General features: G+C 45.4%; 1 protein-coding gene across 1 annotated transcript in view; it reads left to right on the top strand.

Annotated features, from left to right (window-relative positions):
• Nucleotides 1-688: 688 nt before the first annotated feature.
• The window catches only part of LOC308631634 (thioredoxin reductase 3-like), a gene marked incomplete at its 3' end in the record, with an annotated part of 62764 nt that continues 45460 nt past the window's right edge, over nucleotides 689-17992 (top strand). Inside the window, exons 1-6 of the mRNA XM_081263011.1 lie at nucleotides 689-1241; nucleotides 9254-9314; nucleotides 11013-11122; nucleotides 13714-13818; nucleotides 14099-14171; nucleotides 15324-15443. Of these exons, the coding sequence (XP_081119137.1) occupies nucleotides 1029-1241; nucleotides 9254-9314; nucleotides 11013-11122; nucleotides 13714-13818; nucleotides 14099-14171; nucleotides 15324-15443 (682 nt within the window). The 5' untranslated portion in view covers nucleotides 689-1028. The remainder of the gene's footprint in view (nucleotides 1242-9253; nucleotides 9315-11012; nucleotides 11123-13713; nucleotides 13819-14098; nucleotides 14172-15323; nucleotides 15444-17992) is intronic.

Genomic DNA, 17992 nt, shown 5'->3' with positions numbered 1-17992 from the left:
CCCCAGTCCTGTGTCTGCTATTCTTACGTGTTGCTTCAGGTTTGGTTAAAACAGTAACAACAAAGAACCGAGCATGTGTTATTTTTGCAATGTGAACCTTTATTTTATAAAAGGAAACAACAAATGGGTTAAATTCAAGTTAAGGAATGGAAAAAAAAAAGAAACGACTCCGAGAAAATAAAACAAAGGAACTACCAAAGTCAAAAGCAGAAATCTGTGAATGAGAAAACCAGGGGGTTTGATCAATAAAGCGGGAAAAATTCTCTGAAAAAGATAACTAAGAGAGAACCCTCGGGGAAAGAATGATCCAGAGACCAGACACCCATAACCCACAGTAAGATAAAGGACCGGCGCTCTCTGCCCTCCCCTCCAACAGTGGGCGGGACTCTTGGTCCGGCACAGGTGGCCCTAGAGTCTCCAGACTTCTTCGCAATCGGGAGGGCGGGCGGGGTCCTGGGATCTTCCCCTTAGACTGCAGGGCGACGGGACCTGCAGAGTTTGGAAGTCCAGTCTTTCCTACAGAGGGCTTTCTGCAAACTTCCCTAAATGCAATAGAGACATCTGCCGTCCCTTAGACTCTGCTAACCAGGTGGAGAGTATAAGATGGGGGATCTGCATAGAGGCCACCTCTGGGCGGCAGCACCCCAACCAGGCGGTCCCGCGAGGGGCTTCCAACCTCCAGACTGCAGGGGGATGAAGGCTGAGCCCAGCGCGTTCTTCGAAGGCTGCCAACGCGCACGCCCGGTTGACGGGCGGCCTAGTCCGCATGCGCAGGGCCAGGCGGGCTGGGCGGGGCGAGGGCGGCCCAGGGGACGGGGCGAGGTGAACGGCCGCCCCCAGGGCTCGTGGCAAGTGCGGGGCGTGTGGAGTTTGGGCCGCGTCCGCCGCGCTCGGCCGCAGTTCGGGTGCCGCCGCCACCCTCGTCCAGGTTCCTACGTAGACCCGGCCCCGTCCGGCCGGGAGTGAGAGCGAGGCCACCGTCCCCGCCACCGCCGACACTGTCGACGGCGGCGCAGACATCGCCGAGGATGGGGAAAATGAGTGTCCCCAACCGTCGCCTAGCCAGCGTCCGCGGTGTGCCCGTGTCATCGCCTCCCGGGCGCCGCGCCCGCCTGTCGGCTCCCGGGACCAGCCAGCAGCCCCCTGAGGCCCGGGAGGAGATGCGGCGCCGCGTCAAGAACCTCATCGAGGGGAGCCGAGTGATGATCTTCAGCAAGACCTACTGCCCGCACAGCTCCCGGGTAGGCGCCGGGCGGAGGGAGGGCCGCGGGGAGACGGAGGGACGGGGGGGTGGGGCCTCAGGGGAGGGGCGGGGCCTCGGGAGGGACGCAGAGGGCGGGGCATCGTGGTGGGGCGGGGCCTCGGGAGGGAGGGCCACAGGGCCTGGGCATGGGGCGGAGCTTAGGTTTGGGGGCGGGGCCTCGGGAGCCGGGAGCCCAGCCCGGCTGAGTCCTGGGACCTGGAACTGGGACTGCTGCCTGCTGGTCACCCGCTTGTCCTCTTCTGGCTTTGAACTTGATGTTGGCTGGCTAAAAATGTGTATCAAGACAGGAAAGAAAATAATTTTAAATAAAGTTTTGTCTTGATAAAAATGGTGGTGCAAACAGAGGGAACGACTTCCGCAGAGCAGAATTCAGATCTCACTGATAAAAACTGGGTGACCTTGACCCGGTTCCAGAGCTGGGCAGAAGCTGCCTTTCCACATCTTGTATAAGGAAGGTAAAGGAAGGCTTTGAAGAGGATTAAAAAGTCAGGGGTAACTTTAAACTCTTCTGCACATGAACTTTGGGGCTGGGTAGGCGCTCAGCGTTATTTCTAGGGATAACTCTACTGAGTGTTAAGGGTAACCCACTTAGAAATGGGCCTTTGGAAGATAACCCACCTGTAAAGTAGGGACTCTGAACATTTTGAAATTTATTTCACATTAGCAGAGAGATGAAATAATGAAAGTTGGAAGATAATATGCAAAGCCCTGAACTCTTGGGTCAGGCTCATGAAATGATAAGCTATTATTCAAATTCGAGGTTACATTGAGGTATATCTATAGTTTCTTAGACCCTCTATTCATGCATATCAATTTTACAGAGTAATAAAATGATTTGAGTGGCCTGGAAGCCGCCCCACCCCAAGGTTAACCACCTACTACTACTCTTCTTTTCCGTTTCCTCTGCATATATATGTCATTAAACAATATTTTGTTTCTTTTGCCCTGTTTGGGGACTTTAAGCAGAATCACGCATGGATTCTTTTGCAGCTTTTTCCTTCAATGTGTGTTTTCAAGATTCATACATGTTACTACCTGTCCTTGTGGCTCATTAATTTTTCTTACTGTGCTATTCCATAGGGTGAATCAGACCATAGGATTAGATTATGCTGTTTCTGGTATTTTGTTCTTAAAAACAATATGTATGCCTATTCTTGGACATACCTCCCATGCACACATATAAGACTTAATTCTAGGGTATCTTGAAGCTGAATTGGTGGGCCGTAGAGGATGCATGAAGTCACACACATTCCTAAGGTGATGCACAATTGCTCCTCCAGTGGTTATACCGGTTTGCCCTCCTGGTAGTATATAATAGTTTCTTTCAGTCTGAAACTTTGCTAACTGCTGATATTTAAAATTTTTGCTATTCCTGCAGTAATGAAGTGGCTTGGATTTTACATTTCCTTGATGAAATTCACATGTTTATGGTGCATTTGAATTTCTTCTTCTAGGAAACGGATTGGGTCTTTTGCTTATTTTTCTACTGAGTTGTTTTGTTTTGCAGATTTGTAGACCTTCATTATATGTTTTGCATACTAACCCTTTGGGTATGTATATGTGTATATATACATACATATATGACTTTTTATTTTTCTTTCTATGGGATATTGTGGTCCAGTGAAGTTTGCAAGTTGAATGTAGCTGAACCTATCATTTTTTTTCCCTTTATAGTTTGTTCTTTTTTGGGGTCTTTATTTTGTTTTTGTTTTTGGCACCAGGGATTGAACCCAGGGGTGCTTTTCCCACTGAGCCACATCCCCAGCCCTTTTTATGTTTTATTTTGAAACAAGGTCTTGCTGAGTTGTTTAGGACCTCACTAAGTTGCTGAGGCTGGCTTTGAACTTGAGATCCTCCTGCCGCAGCCTCCCCAGTAACTGAGATTTCAGGAATGTGCCACTGCACCTGGCTGAAAATTCTCTGATTTTTGAAACATCATTCCTACATTAGTGTTGATCCATGTTTCTTCACTCTCGAATTCATACACTTTAAAATTTTTTTCTTCTCTTGGTTAGCTTTTAAAACACATTGTGGTAAAACACATGCCACATAAAATTTATAGTTGTAACCATTTTTAGGAGTATAATTCCGTGATATTTGACTGCTGGGTGCAGTGGCACACACCAGTAATCCCAGCAGCTTCGGAGGCTGAGGCAGGAGGATGGCAAGTTGGAGGCCAGGCTCAGAAACTTATCAAGGCCACAAGTAACTCAGCAAGACCCTGTGTCTAAATAAGATTTAAGCTCCCATGGGTACAATCCCTGGGACAAAATTCACAGTGTCGCACAACAATCACCACCCTCCATATCCAGAAATTTTTCATTTTTTTCAACTGAAATTCTATACCCATTGAATGTTAACTCCCCTTTCCTCTTCCCCAGCCATTGGTAACCGCCCTTCTACTTCCTGTGCATGAATTTGACTACTTATTACCTCATCCTAGTGAAATCATACAGCGTTTGTGTCTTGTGTCTGGCTTATTTCCCTTAGCGTAATATCTTCCAGATTCATCCATGTTGTAGCATCTGTCAGAAGACAGGACCAGTGAAACTCCACATTACATGAAACCACAAAAATGGGATCCTAATTCGGATAAGTTATGCTCCATGTCTGTATTTATATATAGAAAGAACAGATAAAAAAAATTTAAAAAAAGAATTTTCTTTCCCTTTTTAAAACTGAATAGTATTCCATTGTAAAAAATAGAGCACATTTTGTTGGTCCATTCAAGCATTCAAGCATTAGCAAACAATCTGAGCAGCCTCTACCTTAACTGTCGTCAATAATCTGACAGTGAACATAAGCATATAGTTGTTGAGTCACTACTTTCAGGTCTTTTAGGTACCTTGCTAGAAATGGAATTGCTGACTTATAAGGTCTTCGTGTTTTCAGTGTTCTGTAGAACACTGTTTTACATTCCTACCAACAGTGCACCGGGTTCCGATTTTGCCACATCTTCTTTAACACTTGTTAGTTGGTGTGTGTGTGCGGTTTTCTTAAAGCAATAGTTATCATGATAGATGAGGTGGCTGTCATCGTGGTCTGATTTGCATTTCCATAAAGATCAGTGAGGTTGAATAGTATGTGCTTATTTCCCATTGGTGTATTTTCTTTGGAGAAATATCTATTCAAATGCTTTGTTCAAGTGCTCTGTTTTAAGTTGTGTTTAAGGTTTTTTGTTACTAAGCTTTAGAAGTTCTCTGTATCATGTAGGTTGTGATCCTTTAAGTATGTCATTGTAAACGATCCGTGAAGTTGCTTGGCTGATTTTTTCCTTAGTTGATAGTGTCCTTTGCTGCACCAAACCTTTTGTGTTTTGTGAGATCAAATTTGTCTGTTTTCTCTTCTGTTCCTTGTGCCTTTGATGTTATATCCAAATCCAATATCTTTGCCCTGTGTCTTTTTTTAATTTTTTATTATTTATTTATTTATTTTTTGTCCAGGGACTGAACCTAGGGGTGCTTAACCACTGAGCCACATCCCCAGCCCCCTTTAAAAAAAAAAATTTCCCTTTTAATTTTTTTTGATTGTCAGTGGACCTTTATTTATTTATTTTTTTTTATTTATATGTGATGCTGAGAATCAAACGCAAGGCCTCACACGTGCTAGGCAAGTGCTGTGCCACTGAGCCACAACCTCAGCCCTTTTTATTCTTTATTTTGAGACAGGGGCTTGCTAAGTTGCTGAGGCTGGCTTTGAACTCACTGTCTTCCTGCCTCAGCCTGCTCAGCCACTGGGATTACAGGCCTGTGCCACTTTGACCAGCTGCTGACTTCTTCTAAGACTTTTCTGGGTTTTAGCTCCTACATTTAGGTCTCTGATCCATTTTGAGTTCGTTTCTGTACTTAGCTTTAGGTCAGGGTTCAGTTCCATTCTTTTGCTTGTGGATAGCCATTTCCTTGGTACCATTTGTTGGAGACCGTACTTTCTATTTTGGATGGTCTTGTCAAAAATCAAGACTCTTCCAGAACTCTCCGTTCCCTTCTCTTGCTCTGTGGGTCTATGTTCAGGTCAGTCTCCTTATGTTTGATTACTGTAGGTTTGTGGTAAGTTTTGAAATCAAGAAGCAAGAGATGTCCAGCTTTCAAGATTTCATTTTTTTTTTTTGCGGGGGGGGGGGGTGTGCTATATAGGACTCCCTGAAGTTTCATCTGAATTTTAGGAAAGATTTCAATTTTTGAAAAAAGAAACATCATTGAGATTTTTGATAGGGATTGCATGGAGTCTGTAGCTTGCTTGGTGTATTATTGACAACAACTTAAAAGTCTTCTAATCCTTGAAACACAAGATGTCTTCCAATTTATTGGTATCTTTTATTTCTTTCAGCAGTAGTTTGTAGTTTTTAGTGTATAAGTCTTTACCTTCCTCGGTTAAGTGTATTCCTAAGCAGTTTAATTCTTTTCATGCCATTGTTAATGGAATTCTTAATTTCCTGGTTGACTCATCCATCATTAGTATATGGAAAATAACTAGTCGTCGTGACTTTGTGCCCTGCAACTTTGCTGATTTTATACATCCTAATAATGTCAATGTGTATGTGTCTTTGAAATCTTCAAGTTTTGTACATATAAGATTATGCTGCTTGTGAACACAGGTAATTTTACTTCTTTTCCAATTTGGACAAGAATTTGTCCAATTCCTTTTTCTTGCCTTATTGCTGTGGTTAGGACTTTCAACGCTGTGTTGAAATAGTGACAAAAGCAGGCTTCCTTTCTGATCTTAAAGGAAAATTATCAATATTATGCTATCATGTGTGATGCTACTTGTGGGAAGAGCTCTGGAGTTCTTTGCTCTCATGGTCTGCATCTCCATTGGGCCAAAACTCTGAGGTCTTGTTTAAGAACTAGGAGGAGCATCTGGACACAGTGGCACATACCTGTCATCCTAGTGGCTCAGGAGGCTGAGGCAGGAGGATTGAGAGTTCAAAGCCAGGCTCAGCAACAAGCAAGGCCCTAAGCAACTCAGTGAGACCCTGTCTCTAAATGAAATACCAAATAGGGCTGGGGATGGGGCTCAGTGGTTGAGTGTTCCTGAGTTCAGTCCCTGGTATCTGCCCCACCACTACCCCAAAAGGATGCTGGGAGTGGGGACAGGGACCTGATGAGTAGGACTCTATAAGGGGATTTCTTTTTGGCTTGCCTTTCCCAGCTTGGGACTTTACCTTACAGGTAAACTGTGATGGTGGGGATCATGGTCCCAGTATTTCCCTTGTGCCACAGCTGGGGTATGTGGCTTTTGATCTCAGAGGGGCCGATGGAGCACTGAGCCTCAGTGACTCAGAGTGAGGTGGGGGGTGGTGAGAGGTGCTGGTGCCTGCTATTCTGAGAGATATTGGGAGCTTGTTTTCTAGGCCACACTTCAATTGGGGTTCCCATCAGGCTGACCTCGGGCAGGGGAGGGAGGGAGGAGGAGGATGTACAGCTCAGGGGCTGGACTCTCCCTGCTGTGACTGAGAGCTCATTGATTTCCTTGCATAAACGTTTCTTCATTTGCTGAAGGCACTTAGGAAGTTTCTGGAGCCTGTGAAAATGATTCTCGCTGTTGCACATGTGTTCCCAGTAGGCCAAGGGCTCTGGGTTCAGTTCAGATGGAAATCGCCAGCAGGCAAATACAGCTCCCTTACTGGGCGCAGTAACAGCTCTCCCCGTTCTCTTGTAGCAGCTCCAACTAACAGCTCCTCCTGCGGCCGGAGCTAGCAGCTCACCCGGCCGCCTTACCTGCAGCTCCCAGAAGCTCACCTTCTCATAGTCACCCTCTGTCACCAGTTCCCGCTTCTGGCCACTTTGAGTGCCAGCAGCCTTTAGTGTTAACAGCTCTTCCTGGACCTAGCTCAGCCTACTCTGCTCCAGGTGGACATCATGAATCAGCAAATAATACCCCCTGGAAGGGTTTGTTGGGACTTAGGGGAAGCAGTACAGACTGAGCTCATGGGGGGTGGGAGGAGGGCTGTGTGTATGGACAGAAAGGACCAGGTTGGGCATGTACACAGTGTCCTGCCTGTGGTTTTTTTGCTTGGTCATGTGTAGGGGACAGGCTCCAGAGTGAGGCCATCTGAAGCAGCCTCAGAGGGGCGCTGTCATCCCACCAGGCTGACCCCAATGTGTGCAGGGCCTCTGAAGCTACATGTTCTTTACCAGCAGCCAGGAAGCATGTGCAGAGGCCAAGCTGTCAGGATGGCGGCTTAGCTGGGTGGCCCATGAGGTGGCCACTAGGCAGTGTGCTCCGGGGTGGTGGGAGCCCCTGAACAGCCAGTGTGGGGCGGGGACACCGTGGCTGTCAGCCAAAATACAGTGCATGTGTCAAGAGCAGAATGGAGGAAACACCTTTGAATTGGCAGGTTGGGCCTCTGTGTCTTCTCACACGCTTGGCCATGGAGTGGACCTTCTGAGTGGAAGTGGGACCTCTGGGTTTTGTGTAAAGTGCTGAGAGTGCTGAAGGGGTTTTGTTGTTGTTGTTGTTGTTACTGATGGTTGAACCCAGGGGCACTTAATCCCTGAGCCCCATCCCCAGCCCTATTCTGCATTTTATTTAGAGACAGGGTCTCCCTGAGTTGCTTAGGGCCTTGCTAAGTGGCTGAGGCTGGCCTCCAACTTGCAATCCTCCTGCCTCAGCCTCCCGAGCAGGGATTATAGGCATGAGCCAGCACGCTTGGCTGCACTAAAGGGTTTTAAGGAATGTGGCACAAAGTGGGTTTGAAGAGGTCACTTTGACTGCCATTTTGAAAACCAGAGGGTTTGACAAAGCTGGTGCAGGAAGAACTTTTGGGATATTACTGAGAAATTCTATTAGTAAATATTGATGTCACATGCTAAGATATCGACTGTAGGCAACTAAGAAGATGAAGCAGTTCAAGATGGAGAATTCAGACTTAGTAATTACTGTAATACGGTGGCTGGGAGCGAGTTTGGGGCTGGATGATGTTGCCCAGTGATTCCTTTGCAAAGTCGTTCCAGTGCCACTTTGGCTCCAGGTCCTGATCCTGGGTGTCCAGGGGACACCCATGCTGTTGTTTTTCTGTCCCCTGAAGCAGCAGCGGTCTCTGGGGTTTCTTATTTACACCAATGATGGACCATGCCTGTTCCCCTACTAGAGGGCCGCCACCGTGTCGTGTCCATCTTTGTGTCTCAGTGACTTACAACAGCAAATGACCCGTCCTGGGTAGGTTGGGAAGAAGGCGAGTTGCTTTTGGAAGATGGTACCTTTGGGGCATCCTGGTGTCAGAAGAGAGATTTGAGCACTAGTTGCAGATTTGGGAGTTGTTATAATGGGGCTGTGAGGTGTCCCCAGAGTCCCCGTGGGAGGCGATGCAGGAAGGTCCAGAGGAGTGAGGGGTGTGAGGCCTGAACCGCAGCACTGAATGGCTCCCTGGGGGTTCCCTGGTGGCCCCTGGAGGGAGGTGGGGTGTGGGGAGGAGGTGGCCCTGGGGCTGTGGCTTGGGGTCTCCATTTGTCCCTGGAGAGTGGAGTCCCTGCTCCCTGGTCCCCATGGGAGCTGCTCCCTCCCCACACTCTTCCTCCATGATGTCCTGCCTCCCCTTGGCCCAGGAGTGGGGCCGCCGTCTGTGGACTGGGACCTGGGACACCCTGAGACCCACGTCCACTGTCCCCCTCTGCAGTGGTACTGGTGGGTCCTGGAGTCACAGCAGCGAAAAGCTGACTAAAACAGGAGTCATAAGGAGACAGATATGTCAAAAGAGGGCATGGGGAAGGTTGAGGTTATTCCGGGAACTTGTGTAGTAGAAAGGGTTAAAAACGGGTCATGGGGCTGGGGCTCAGTGGCAGAGCAGTACAGCAGAGCCCGGGGTTCGAGTCTCAGCACCACATACAAAAACAAGCAAATAAAATACAGGCCCCCTGTCTATCTACAACTAGAAAAATAAATTAAAAAACAACAGGCCCAACTCCTATTCCCAAAGAACGTTGTTGTGGACATCTCTTATTCTTCTGCCATATTTCCTAACTTGTTGAAACAGGCGGATCTTTGTTACAGGTGAAAGAACTCTTTTCTTCTCTGGGAGTCGACTGTAACATCTTGGAACTTGATCAATTTGGTAAGTAGAGAGTTAGTGCACCATGTTGTCTGCAGCGAACGCCAGCAAGATTGACTTCTTCCCCTGGGCTTGGTTCAGTTTAATTTGCTCTTGTCTCTTTGGGTGAGATGAGCCATTTTTGTGTATGTTCAACCAAGCAGAAAATGAGTCCTTATGTGACAAATCATTTGGTGTAGATTTTCTTATTATATGTTTTTCATATTTGAGGGAAGGGAGTGGGAGGAAAATATGTAAGCTGCTTACTTGGAATATTTGAGGTATTTCAAATGGATCTGCCAACTCGCGAGCAAAATAGCTGAAGCTGTAATGAATGAAAGAAATAGACTTCCTCTTCCTGGTTGTGTCACCCACGGAGGGGAGCACATGGAGATTTTAGTTTTATACTTTAGACTCCTTGGCATCTGTGCGTTTGATTCTTTGAACACTTTGCTCATGGGGTGCTTTGCAGGGTTGGGGACAGTCATGATCAGAAAATACCTGATCCCTGTCTTCATGAAACTGGCTATTTCCTCCATGTCACTGTGGGAAGTGAAATAGTCTTGAATCTTTTGAGTTTTTTTTTTTTTTTTTTGGGTACTGGGGATTAAACCCAGGGGTGCTTAACCACTGAGCCCTGTCCCCAGCTCTTTTTATATTTTATTTAGAGACAGGGTCTCCCTGAGTTGCTGAGGGCCTTGCTAAGTTGCTGAGGCTGGCCTCCAACCTGCGATCCTCCTGCCTCAGCCTCCTGAGCTGCTGGGATGACAGATGTGCACCACCCCACCCAACATACTTTTGAATCTTTAGGTTTCTCTGCAGAGTACACCACATGCGCCAATCTTAGATAGTCTTGGCCCACTTGTATTTTCAGCAATGGAGAGTCTATTTTAGTCTATGCTCGTACAGATTTCCAAATGTAATTATAGGAAATTTTTTCTGAGTTGGAACAATAGAGAGGGTTCTTATAATTGTCGAATTATAAATCAAAAGCTAATTCAGGGTCTGGAGTTGTGGCCCAGTGGCATAGCACTTGCCTAGCATGTGTGAGGCTAAGCAACAAAACAAAATCTGACCCGGTTCAATCCTCAGCACCATATAAAAATATATAAAGTTATTTTTAAGAAGATTTTTTAAAAAGCTAATTTAGAAGGCTTTTTTTTTTTTTTTTTTTTTTTTTAGTACCAGGGATTGAACTCAGGGACACTCAACCCCTGAGCCCCGTCCCCAGCCCTTTTTTATATTTTACTTAGAGACAGAGTCTCCCTGAGTTGCTCAGGGCCTCGCCGTTGCTGAGGCTGGCCTCCAACTTGCGATCCTCCTGCCTTGGCCTCCCGAGCCACTGGCATTATAGGCATGTGCCACTGTGCCTGGCTGAAGGCTCTATTTTATTTTTTTAGTAGTAGGTAGATACAATACCTTTATTTTATTTATTTATATTTTATGCTGTGCTTAGGATCCAACCCAGTGCTTCACATGTACTGGACAAGTGCTGTACCCCTGAGCCCCAGCCCCAGCCTCTATTTTTAGAGGGATCGATAGATTGATCTTTAGGTTCCCAAGGTTTTCTCTGGAGTCGACATTTCATGAAGTCATGAACACATGACAGATGTGTCACCTGTCCCAGGTGTGTCCCTGTGAGCACTGTAGTGCTGTGACCCTTCAGTCTGATTTACTTGGCACCATTGACACAGGGTCTTTATTGAACGTTTTATTCTCTAGATGATGGGATCCGTGTTCAAGAAATGCTGACAGAAATCACTAATCAGAAGACCGTGCCCAACATCTTTGTGAATAGAGTGCACGTGGGCGGATGCGACAGGACGTTCCAGGTAAGCCCTCCCTGCCTCTAGTCCTCCTTCTGTTCTCAAAAGCATTTAAAAGAGGAGGAAATGGCTTTCGGAAGTCTTTTGACTTGGTCATTTTGAAGTTGTAAAGTGGAAAGTCCCTTGGGATGGTTATCAGCGAACCCTGATGACTACAGGAGATGAGCTTTTCTACCAACCTGAATTCAGGAGCAAGAAGGAGAGCATTTCTGAATGAGGTTACCAGGCCACATAGGTGTGTCCCCTGGGGCCAGGACAGGTCTGCTCCTCCTCGTGGGGAGAAAAAGGAAGGCTGTTCCCCTGTAAAATGAGGTCAGCGCCCACAGTCTTGTCAGGATCATTAGAATTCTTGGCAAGGCCGCTGACCCTGGGATGACTGATTTGCTCAGGGCCATTTAACTTTCTCATCCGTAGGGGTGGAGAGCTTGCCGCGCTCGCATGAGGCACAGGGTTCCATCCCCAGCACCACATACAAATCAATAAATAAAATAAAGGTACTGTGTGCATCTACAACTAATATACATATGTATATTAGTTGTAGATGTTATATATGGATTATTTTTATTTCTAAAATGCATGAAATGGACAGGAGTCCTTCTGTTAGGTAGTAATCGATAAAAAAATTGATATTTATGGGGCTGGGGATGTGGCTCAGGGGTAGAGTGGTTGCCTCGAATGCACAGGCCCTGCATTGGATCCTTTGCACCCCAAACACAATTAAAAAACAATCCTTATTTTATAATTAGTTTATTAATTAAAATTCCATTCTCTTTTGTGCATGTATGCAAATGTTAGCCACCAGCGATTGACTAAATACTGATTTGAAATCTTTTTTTTTTTTTAAAGAGAGGAAGAGAGAGAGAATTTTTTAGTTTTCGGTGGACACAACATCTTTATTTTTTATTTTTTGTGTGGTGCTGAGGATTGAACTCAGCGCCCCATGCCAGGCGAGCGCACTACCGCTTGAGCCACATCCCCAGCCCCTGAGTTGAAATCTTAATTAAGAATTATATTTTGGGGGGCTGGGGATGTGGCTCAAGCGGTAGTGCACTCGCCTGGCATGCGTGCGGCCCGGGTTCGATCCTCAGCACCACATACCAACAAAGATGTTGTGTCCGCCGAGAACTAAAGAAAAATAAATATTAAAAATTCTCTCTCTCTCTCACTCTCTCTCCTCTCTCACTCTCTCTTTAAAAAAAAAAAAAGAATTATATTTTGGTTGGGAAAGAAATGATTGTGTGCATTGCATGTGAATGGGCGATCTGTGTCATTAGGTAACAGCATGCTTTATTAGTTCTAGAAGTTGCCACCCAGTGCGCAAGGTGGTAAGTGCTGTCATTACTGCCCCTACGCACCTTCGGAGCTGGCCTCAGCAGTCCCCACCCGGATTATGGTGTCAGAGATTGGGCCTGGGGGTACCCAGAGAGCAGACCTGTTTCAGAAACACAAGGCTTCTTCTTGGGTAGCACGTCCTAACTAGTTCCACCCTACTTGAGCAGCACGCAGAGAAATGTCAGTTCCAACTTTAGATGAGTGGTAGGTCTGTTGGCCCCAAGAGTTTTTGTAAATGAAATCGATGCCGATTGGACACCGAACACAGGGTGCAGGTAAAGAGCTTTGAGATGGATTTCCCTGAGCACTTCAAAGAGTAAGGAGGCCGGTGGAGCTCTTCTTAGGATGTTTACAAGCCATCGTGGGCGCACATCCTTCATTGGTCACATAGCATCTGGCCGATCCCTGAAGTTATGAAATAAGCACCTTTGTCCGTCTTAGGAAGGGCTGGTTTGAGCTTGTCATTTCTAAAGCTGAGCTTGGGGGATTGGGCAATTGACTTGGCATAAAGAAGGCTTGCTGAGTCACGTATCAGACTCTCACCTCCTCTGAACTGCTTCTGGCCACCACACGGGCCACAGGAGCAAGCGACTCTGGTACAGAACCAGTGTCGTGATCCTTACAGAAAGAAAAATTTGCAAGGGATTTGTTTTGTATAGGAAGTTCACAAGTATAGCTATAAAATTTAGACAGATGTATAAGAAATCAAGAAAAAATTGCTGGTAATGTGTAACAGTTGTTTTTAAAACAAAGACTGGCACAGACTGGGCACGGTGGTGCATGCTGGTTATCCTAGTGGATCAGGAGGCTGAGGCAGGAGGATTGCAAGTTAGAGGCCAGCCTCAGCAACTTAGCAAGGCCCTGTCTCAAAATAAAAAGGGATGTGGATGTGGCTCCATGGTTAAGCACCCCTGGGTTCAGTCCCCAGTACAAAAAGAGAGAGAGAGAGACAGACACATTAGCACAGAGAAACAAGGATCTTGAAAAGTGATGCTTGGTTATTCCACTGCACTTGACCCTGTCTGCCATACGGACAAGGCCACAGCCCTCTTGGCCATTTGACATGTGCTGCCTATCTGGTATAGGTCACAACACGCATTCTAACCACTTCGACTCTACTTGGCCAACACGCAGAGAAATGGGCCGTTCTGCCTTGGGTCAGTCGTAGGCCTGTTGGCCCTGAGATTGTCTGTGGGCAGGGTGTGAGCGCACAGCTCTGGATCTCGAAGTCACACGGTGTTCTTTCTCCTTCTGCTCAAACACAGGCACATCACAGCGGGCTGTTACAGAAGCTTCTGCAGGAAGGCTCCGCGAATGATTATGATCTCATTGTCATTGGTGGTGGCTCAGGTGGTCTCTCCTGTGCTAAGGTACGAACACAAACAAACAAACAAAAAAAAAAAGGTGCCCTTGGAGGTGATTTTTCCTGACCATTGACATAAGCATCTCGTCTGCTTATTGTTTTAAACAAAAATATTTAATGTTAACATCACAATCTTAAGCTTTTATTTTATCAGCCATTTTCATTCAGGGAAAAGACCATGTTATCCCAGAAAAACAGACTGTTTTTATTTGGGGAATGAGAGAATTTTTCTTTACTTGATTTTACTTCTTACACTTTAAATATAGTTGTTGTTGTTGTTGTTGTAGGAAGCAGTCATTTTGGGAAAGAAAGTCATGGTCCTAGACTTTGTGGTCCGTTCACCTCAGGGCACATCCTGGGGTAAGCTGTGCGTTCTCTGATCTTTCCGAGCATCGTTTTATACGTGTGACGTCTCTTAGTCCCACAGGAAGCTCAAGAGCTGAAGTAGTCCCTTCCAGAATCGAGGAGGCCAAGTCTCAGGTCATAGGTCATTGGTGGTGACAGTGCCAAGATAAATGGAGGGACATTTTGCAAATTAAAAAAAAAAAAAAATCCGTGACCGGAGGGTGCTCCCCCTTTGATGTTTACACAGTGACCACAGTGTGTGACCTATGTCCTGGTCGCCTGAGTTGCCATAGACATTTTTGTGGGCGTTTCTGCACCAATATCATAATTGAGTTGAGTGGCCACACGATAAGTCAGTGGCATTAGGATCCATGGTCATCACAGCTTAGTTAAGGGACACGATATGGTTCCCACCCTAGGACGGGTGCTGTAGGCAGAGTGGTCACCTGCCAGGTTAGTTTTCCTCTCTGTCAAACAGAGCACATAGGCCTTGTGCTGGGTGTTTTCTGTCTATACCGTGTTCTCCTTCCGTCTCTGCCCTGCTCCGTGCCCCGAGGACGGATCAGTTGGTGGCCTGGTCCTCTGGCTTCTGGTCAGGGTTGGCCAGTTTGCTACAATGAGGGACAGCAGAGCAGAGTGGAGCTGGGGGTCCTTATGGCTCTGGCTCCTCCATGCCAGTCACTGGGGCTGCCTTCCTTCTTCCCAGAAGGCCACCTCTGTCAGGTGGGTGACACCCTCTGGGTCAGGCCCTCACTCGGGCTTCCTGCCCTGCACACGGACTGCTTCCCTGGTTAGGGCGCTGTGCCGTTCCTTCTTGCTCTTCCAGCCCACATCTTGTAATAACTTCTTTATGAACATTCTAGAATTTTCTAGAACCCTGATGCTAAAATGCAAAAGTCACTTTTAACATTCAAGCTGGCTCTGAACCTTTCGGCCTACAGTTTCATATAGTGGAACAAGGGACCTTGTTTTTCCTTCTGTTATTCTTGTGGTGTGCATGCAGTTGTGTCTTCCCCTCTCGTTCTCTCTCTCTTTGCCTTCTCTTGTTTCTGTTCAGTTCTGCGTGTTTTAATAACACTGTGCAGGTGTTTGAAATCACACACACACACACACACACACACTTGCACTCACACCCCCCCACACACCCACTGTTCCTTTCTTTCTCAGGCCTTGGAGGCACTTGTGTGAATGTTGGCTGTATTCCTAAGAAACTGATGCACCAGGCTGCCCTTCTAGGACAGGCCTTGCAGGACGCAAGGAAATTTGGCTGGGAGTATAATCAACAGGGTGAGTAACGATTTATGAAATGTAGATGGGGAGGGAAAAAAATGTAGGTTTCTTAGATAGTTTCTTATACAACTGAATTATTGTAGAAATTAGGAAATCCATATAGTCAGGAATACCTAAATATAAAATACAACCATAAAGAATAACTGAAAGTCGGTTATAAACATTTAAACCTTTGACTTCATATTAGAATTTAGCCTACTTTAAGAAATGTCATGAGACACTAGAAACCCCATATATTCATGAGTTATAAAAAATATGTTTTTATAGAAGGCAAGTAAAAAGGATTGCCTGCATTTAAATTTTTTCCTCTTTTCTCTGCACATCTTAATTACAGCAATTTCCTTTGAAAATGTATTTTTGGTTCATGTGCCTCTAATCCTCTTTTAAAATTTTCTTAGCAATATTCTTGCTGAATGAATTCTGGCTCCAGATTATGACTAAGATACATTTTGGCTGTATTCATATCTCACAGGTATTGAATTCCTGCTTCTCCTTAATTTCCTCGCTTCCCTGCCATTCAACTCTAGCACCTCGGCCTCAGCTCAATTTCTGCTCTGCCCTATATAATGCATGATGCCACATCTGAGAGACTCAAATGACTGGACGTCATTTCACCTCAATTAACTGTCCTCGCTTTCTCCTCTGTGAAAGGGGAAAGCAAGAGATGCCTCATCAAACACTTACACCTCAGATACAAAGGCATGGATGGGGCCCCCATGTCACCGTGGCTCTGACAGAGGAGGACTCACACACACACCAGCCAATGTGCTTGTGGAGGAGTATTTGAACTCTCTGCTCTGACACCCATGAGCTGCATTAGAAGTTTAATAATACCCACACAGAGAAGATTCCTTATTTCTAAGATTATTAAAGTCCTGAGAAACCTTTTGGTGCCACTCTTCCCAGACAACTCTCATTAATGTGGTTTGTGATCCTGAGCAGAGTTTAGGAGGAAACACCTTTCCGCAGGAGAGGCCTGATGCAGCAACCCCATGGTTTTCCGTGCCTTCCCTGACCTGCCATTTCCCAGATGAGTGTGTCAAAGTACACCCAGCCTCCTTGAATCACACAGCTTACAAAGCCCATAAAAAATGGACACATTTTATTGCCTAACATTTCCCTAAAATGGAGGTTTAGGGACTAAGGAGAGTTCCTTTGCAAGTATGGATGATGACTACCCTGCTTAGATCAACTCCCGAGGGTGAAAGCCTAGCAAGTGCCTTTCTCTCAGGGAGATTTGCATGTGGTGGCAGGATCAAAGAACCAGGGTTCCCCTCTCATTTGCATGGTGTCACTGGTATCTAGAGATCTATGGAATTTATTTCCATTTTTTTTTCCCAAGACAAATGCATTCAGGATAATGGAGGAAAGGGATCACATTAAACAAGTAGGAGATGATTATAAAATGGGTGACAAGCCCAGTTCCCCATATGTCATACAAGAAGCTACAAATTTGATTAGAATGTTTTGAGGAAAGTCAACATTATTAGGAGGAGATCAGACTCTGTCTTTTAATGTTACAGCTAACTGTGCTAAACTCCATGGAAAATTAGAATATATTTCATTTACACAAGATGTGGTTTCAAAAGACGACAAGGCAAATCCAATTTCCAACCTTCTGAAGGAATCAGGGAAGGGGGGGACTTGTATGCTGCATTTCCATTCTTTGCTGTTTTTAGGCATGACACAAATTTTGATATCAGCATTTTGAACCTGTTATTTATTACAGCTTCTGGAATGTGCCCTGTGTCTGCTTCTGTCTGGGACTGAGCCCGTTGATGATGAGGTGTTATGCAATTTAAAATAGCCTGAGGAAGCCTCACGGCAAAGCTTGCAGTTCATTCTGTCTGTGTATATACTTCTCATTATATTTTATTTTTGAAAATCTACATTAAAATATAGTTGGATAGAGCTGTATTTTGGAGTGAAGCAAAACATCACGATAGTTGCACATGCTATTTAGGATTGAATGCTTTTCAATGTAATGATAGTTATTTTCCTGTCAACTGCCATTCTGCAGGCAAAGATGAATCCCAACACTAGCAGCATCCATTGTCTTGAAGTAGGTAAAATTTACAAAACTCCATAGTAATTACACCACAACAGATTTTGCATTTGTGCCTTGTTAGGGAGGAAAAGATTGGGGACAAACCATTTTCAGAGCTGCTTCTTGGGTGTCAGTATCTTTTCCAGGCACTGTTAGAGGAAATGCAGAACAGGATTTCATTACGTGTCCTGGTTGCCTTAGTCAAATCTAATTGAAAAAATAAAGCACTTTGACTTTTAAAAAATATTGTGATTAATTATTTTTGGTGTCATTCAAATAAACTTCATTGGCAAATGCTCCAGAAACAGAATAACAAATACAAGAATGTGGAAAATTAATATTTTCTGACCAAAGAATGGTCATGAGCAAATGGAAATAAGCTTAAAACTCTACACAAATATTTTTAATAAAAATGAAGACACAAAGCACTCCCTCCTCACTCTCTCATAATTTGCAATTTGAATAGAAGCAATAATAACCTGGCCTATGAATTTGCTTA

This window comes from Spermophilus citellus, assembly GCF_964194105.1.
Source record: "Spermophilus citellus genome assembly, chromosome: 12".
Taxonomy (NCBI): domain Eukaryota; kingdom Metazoa; phylum Chordata; class Mammalia; order Rodentia; family Sciuridae; genus Spermophilus; species Spermophilus citellus.
Note: the sequence above shows the minus strand (reverse complement) of the source record. Positions and strands in the feature narration are given on the sequence as shown.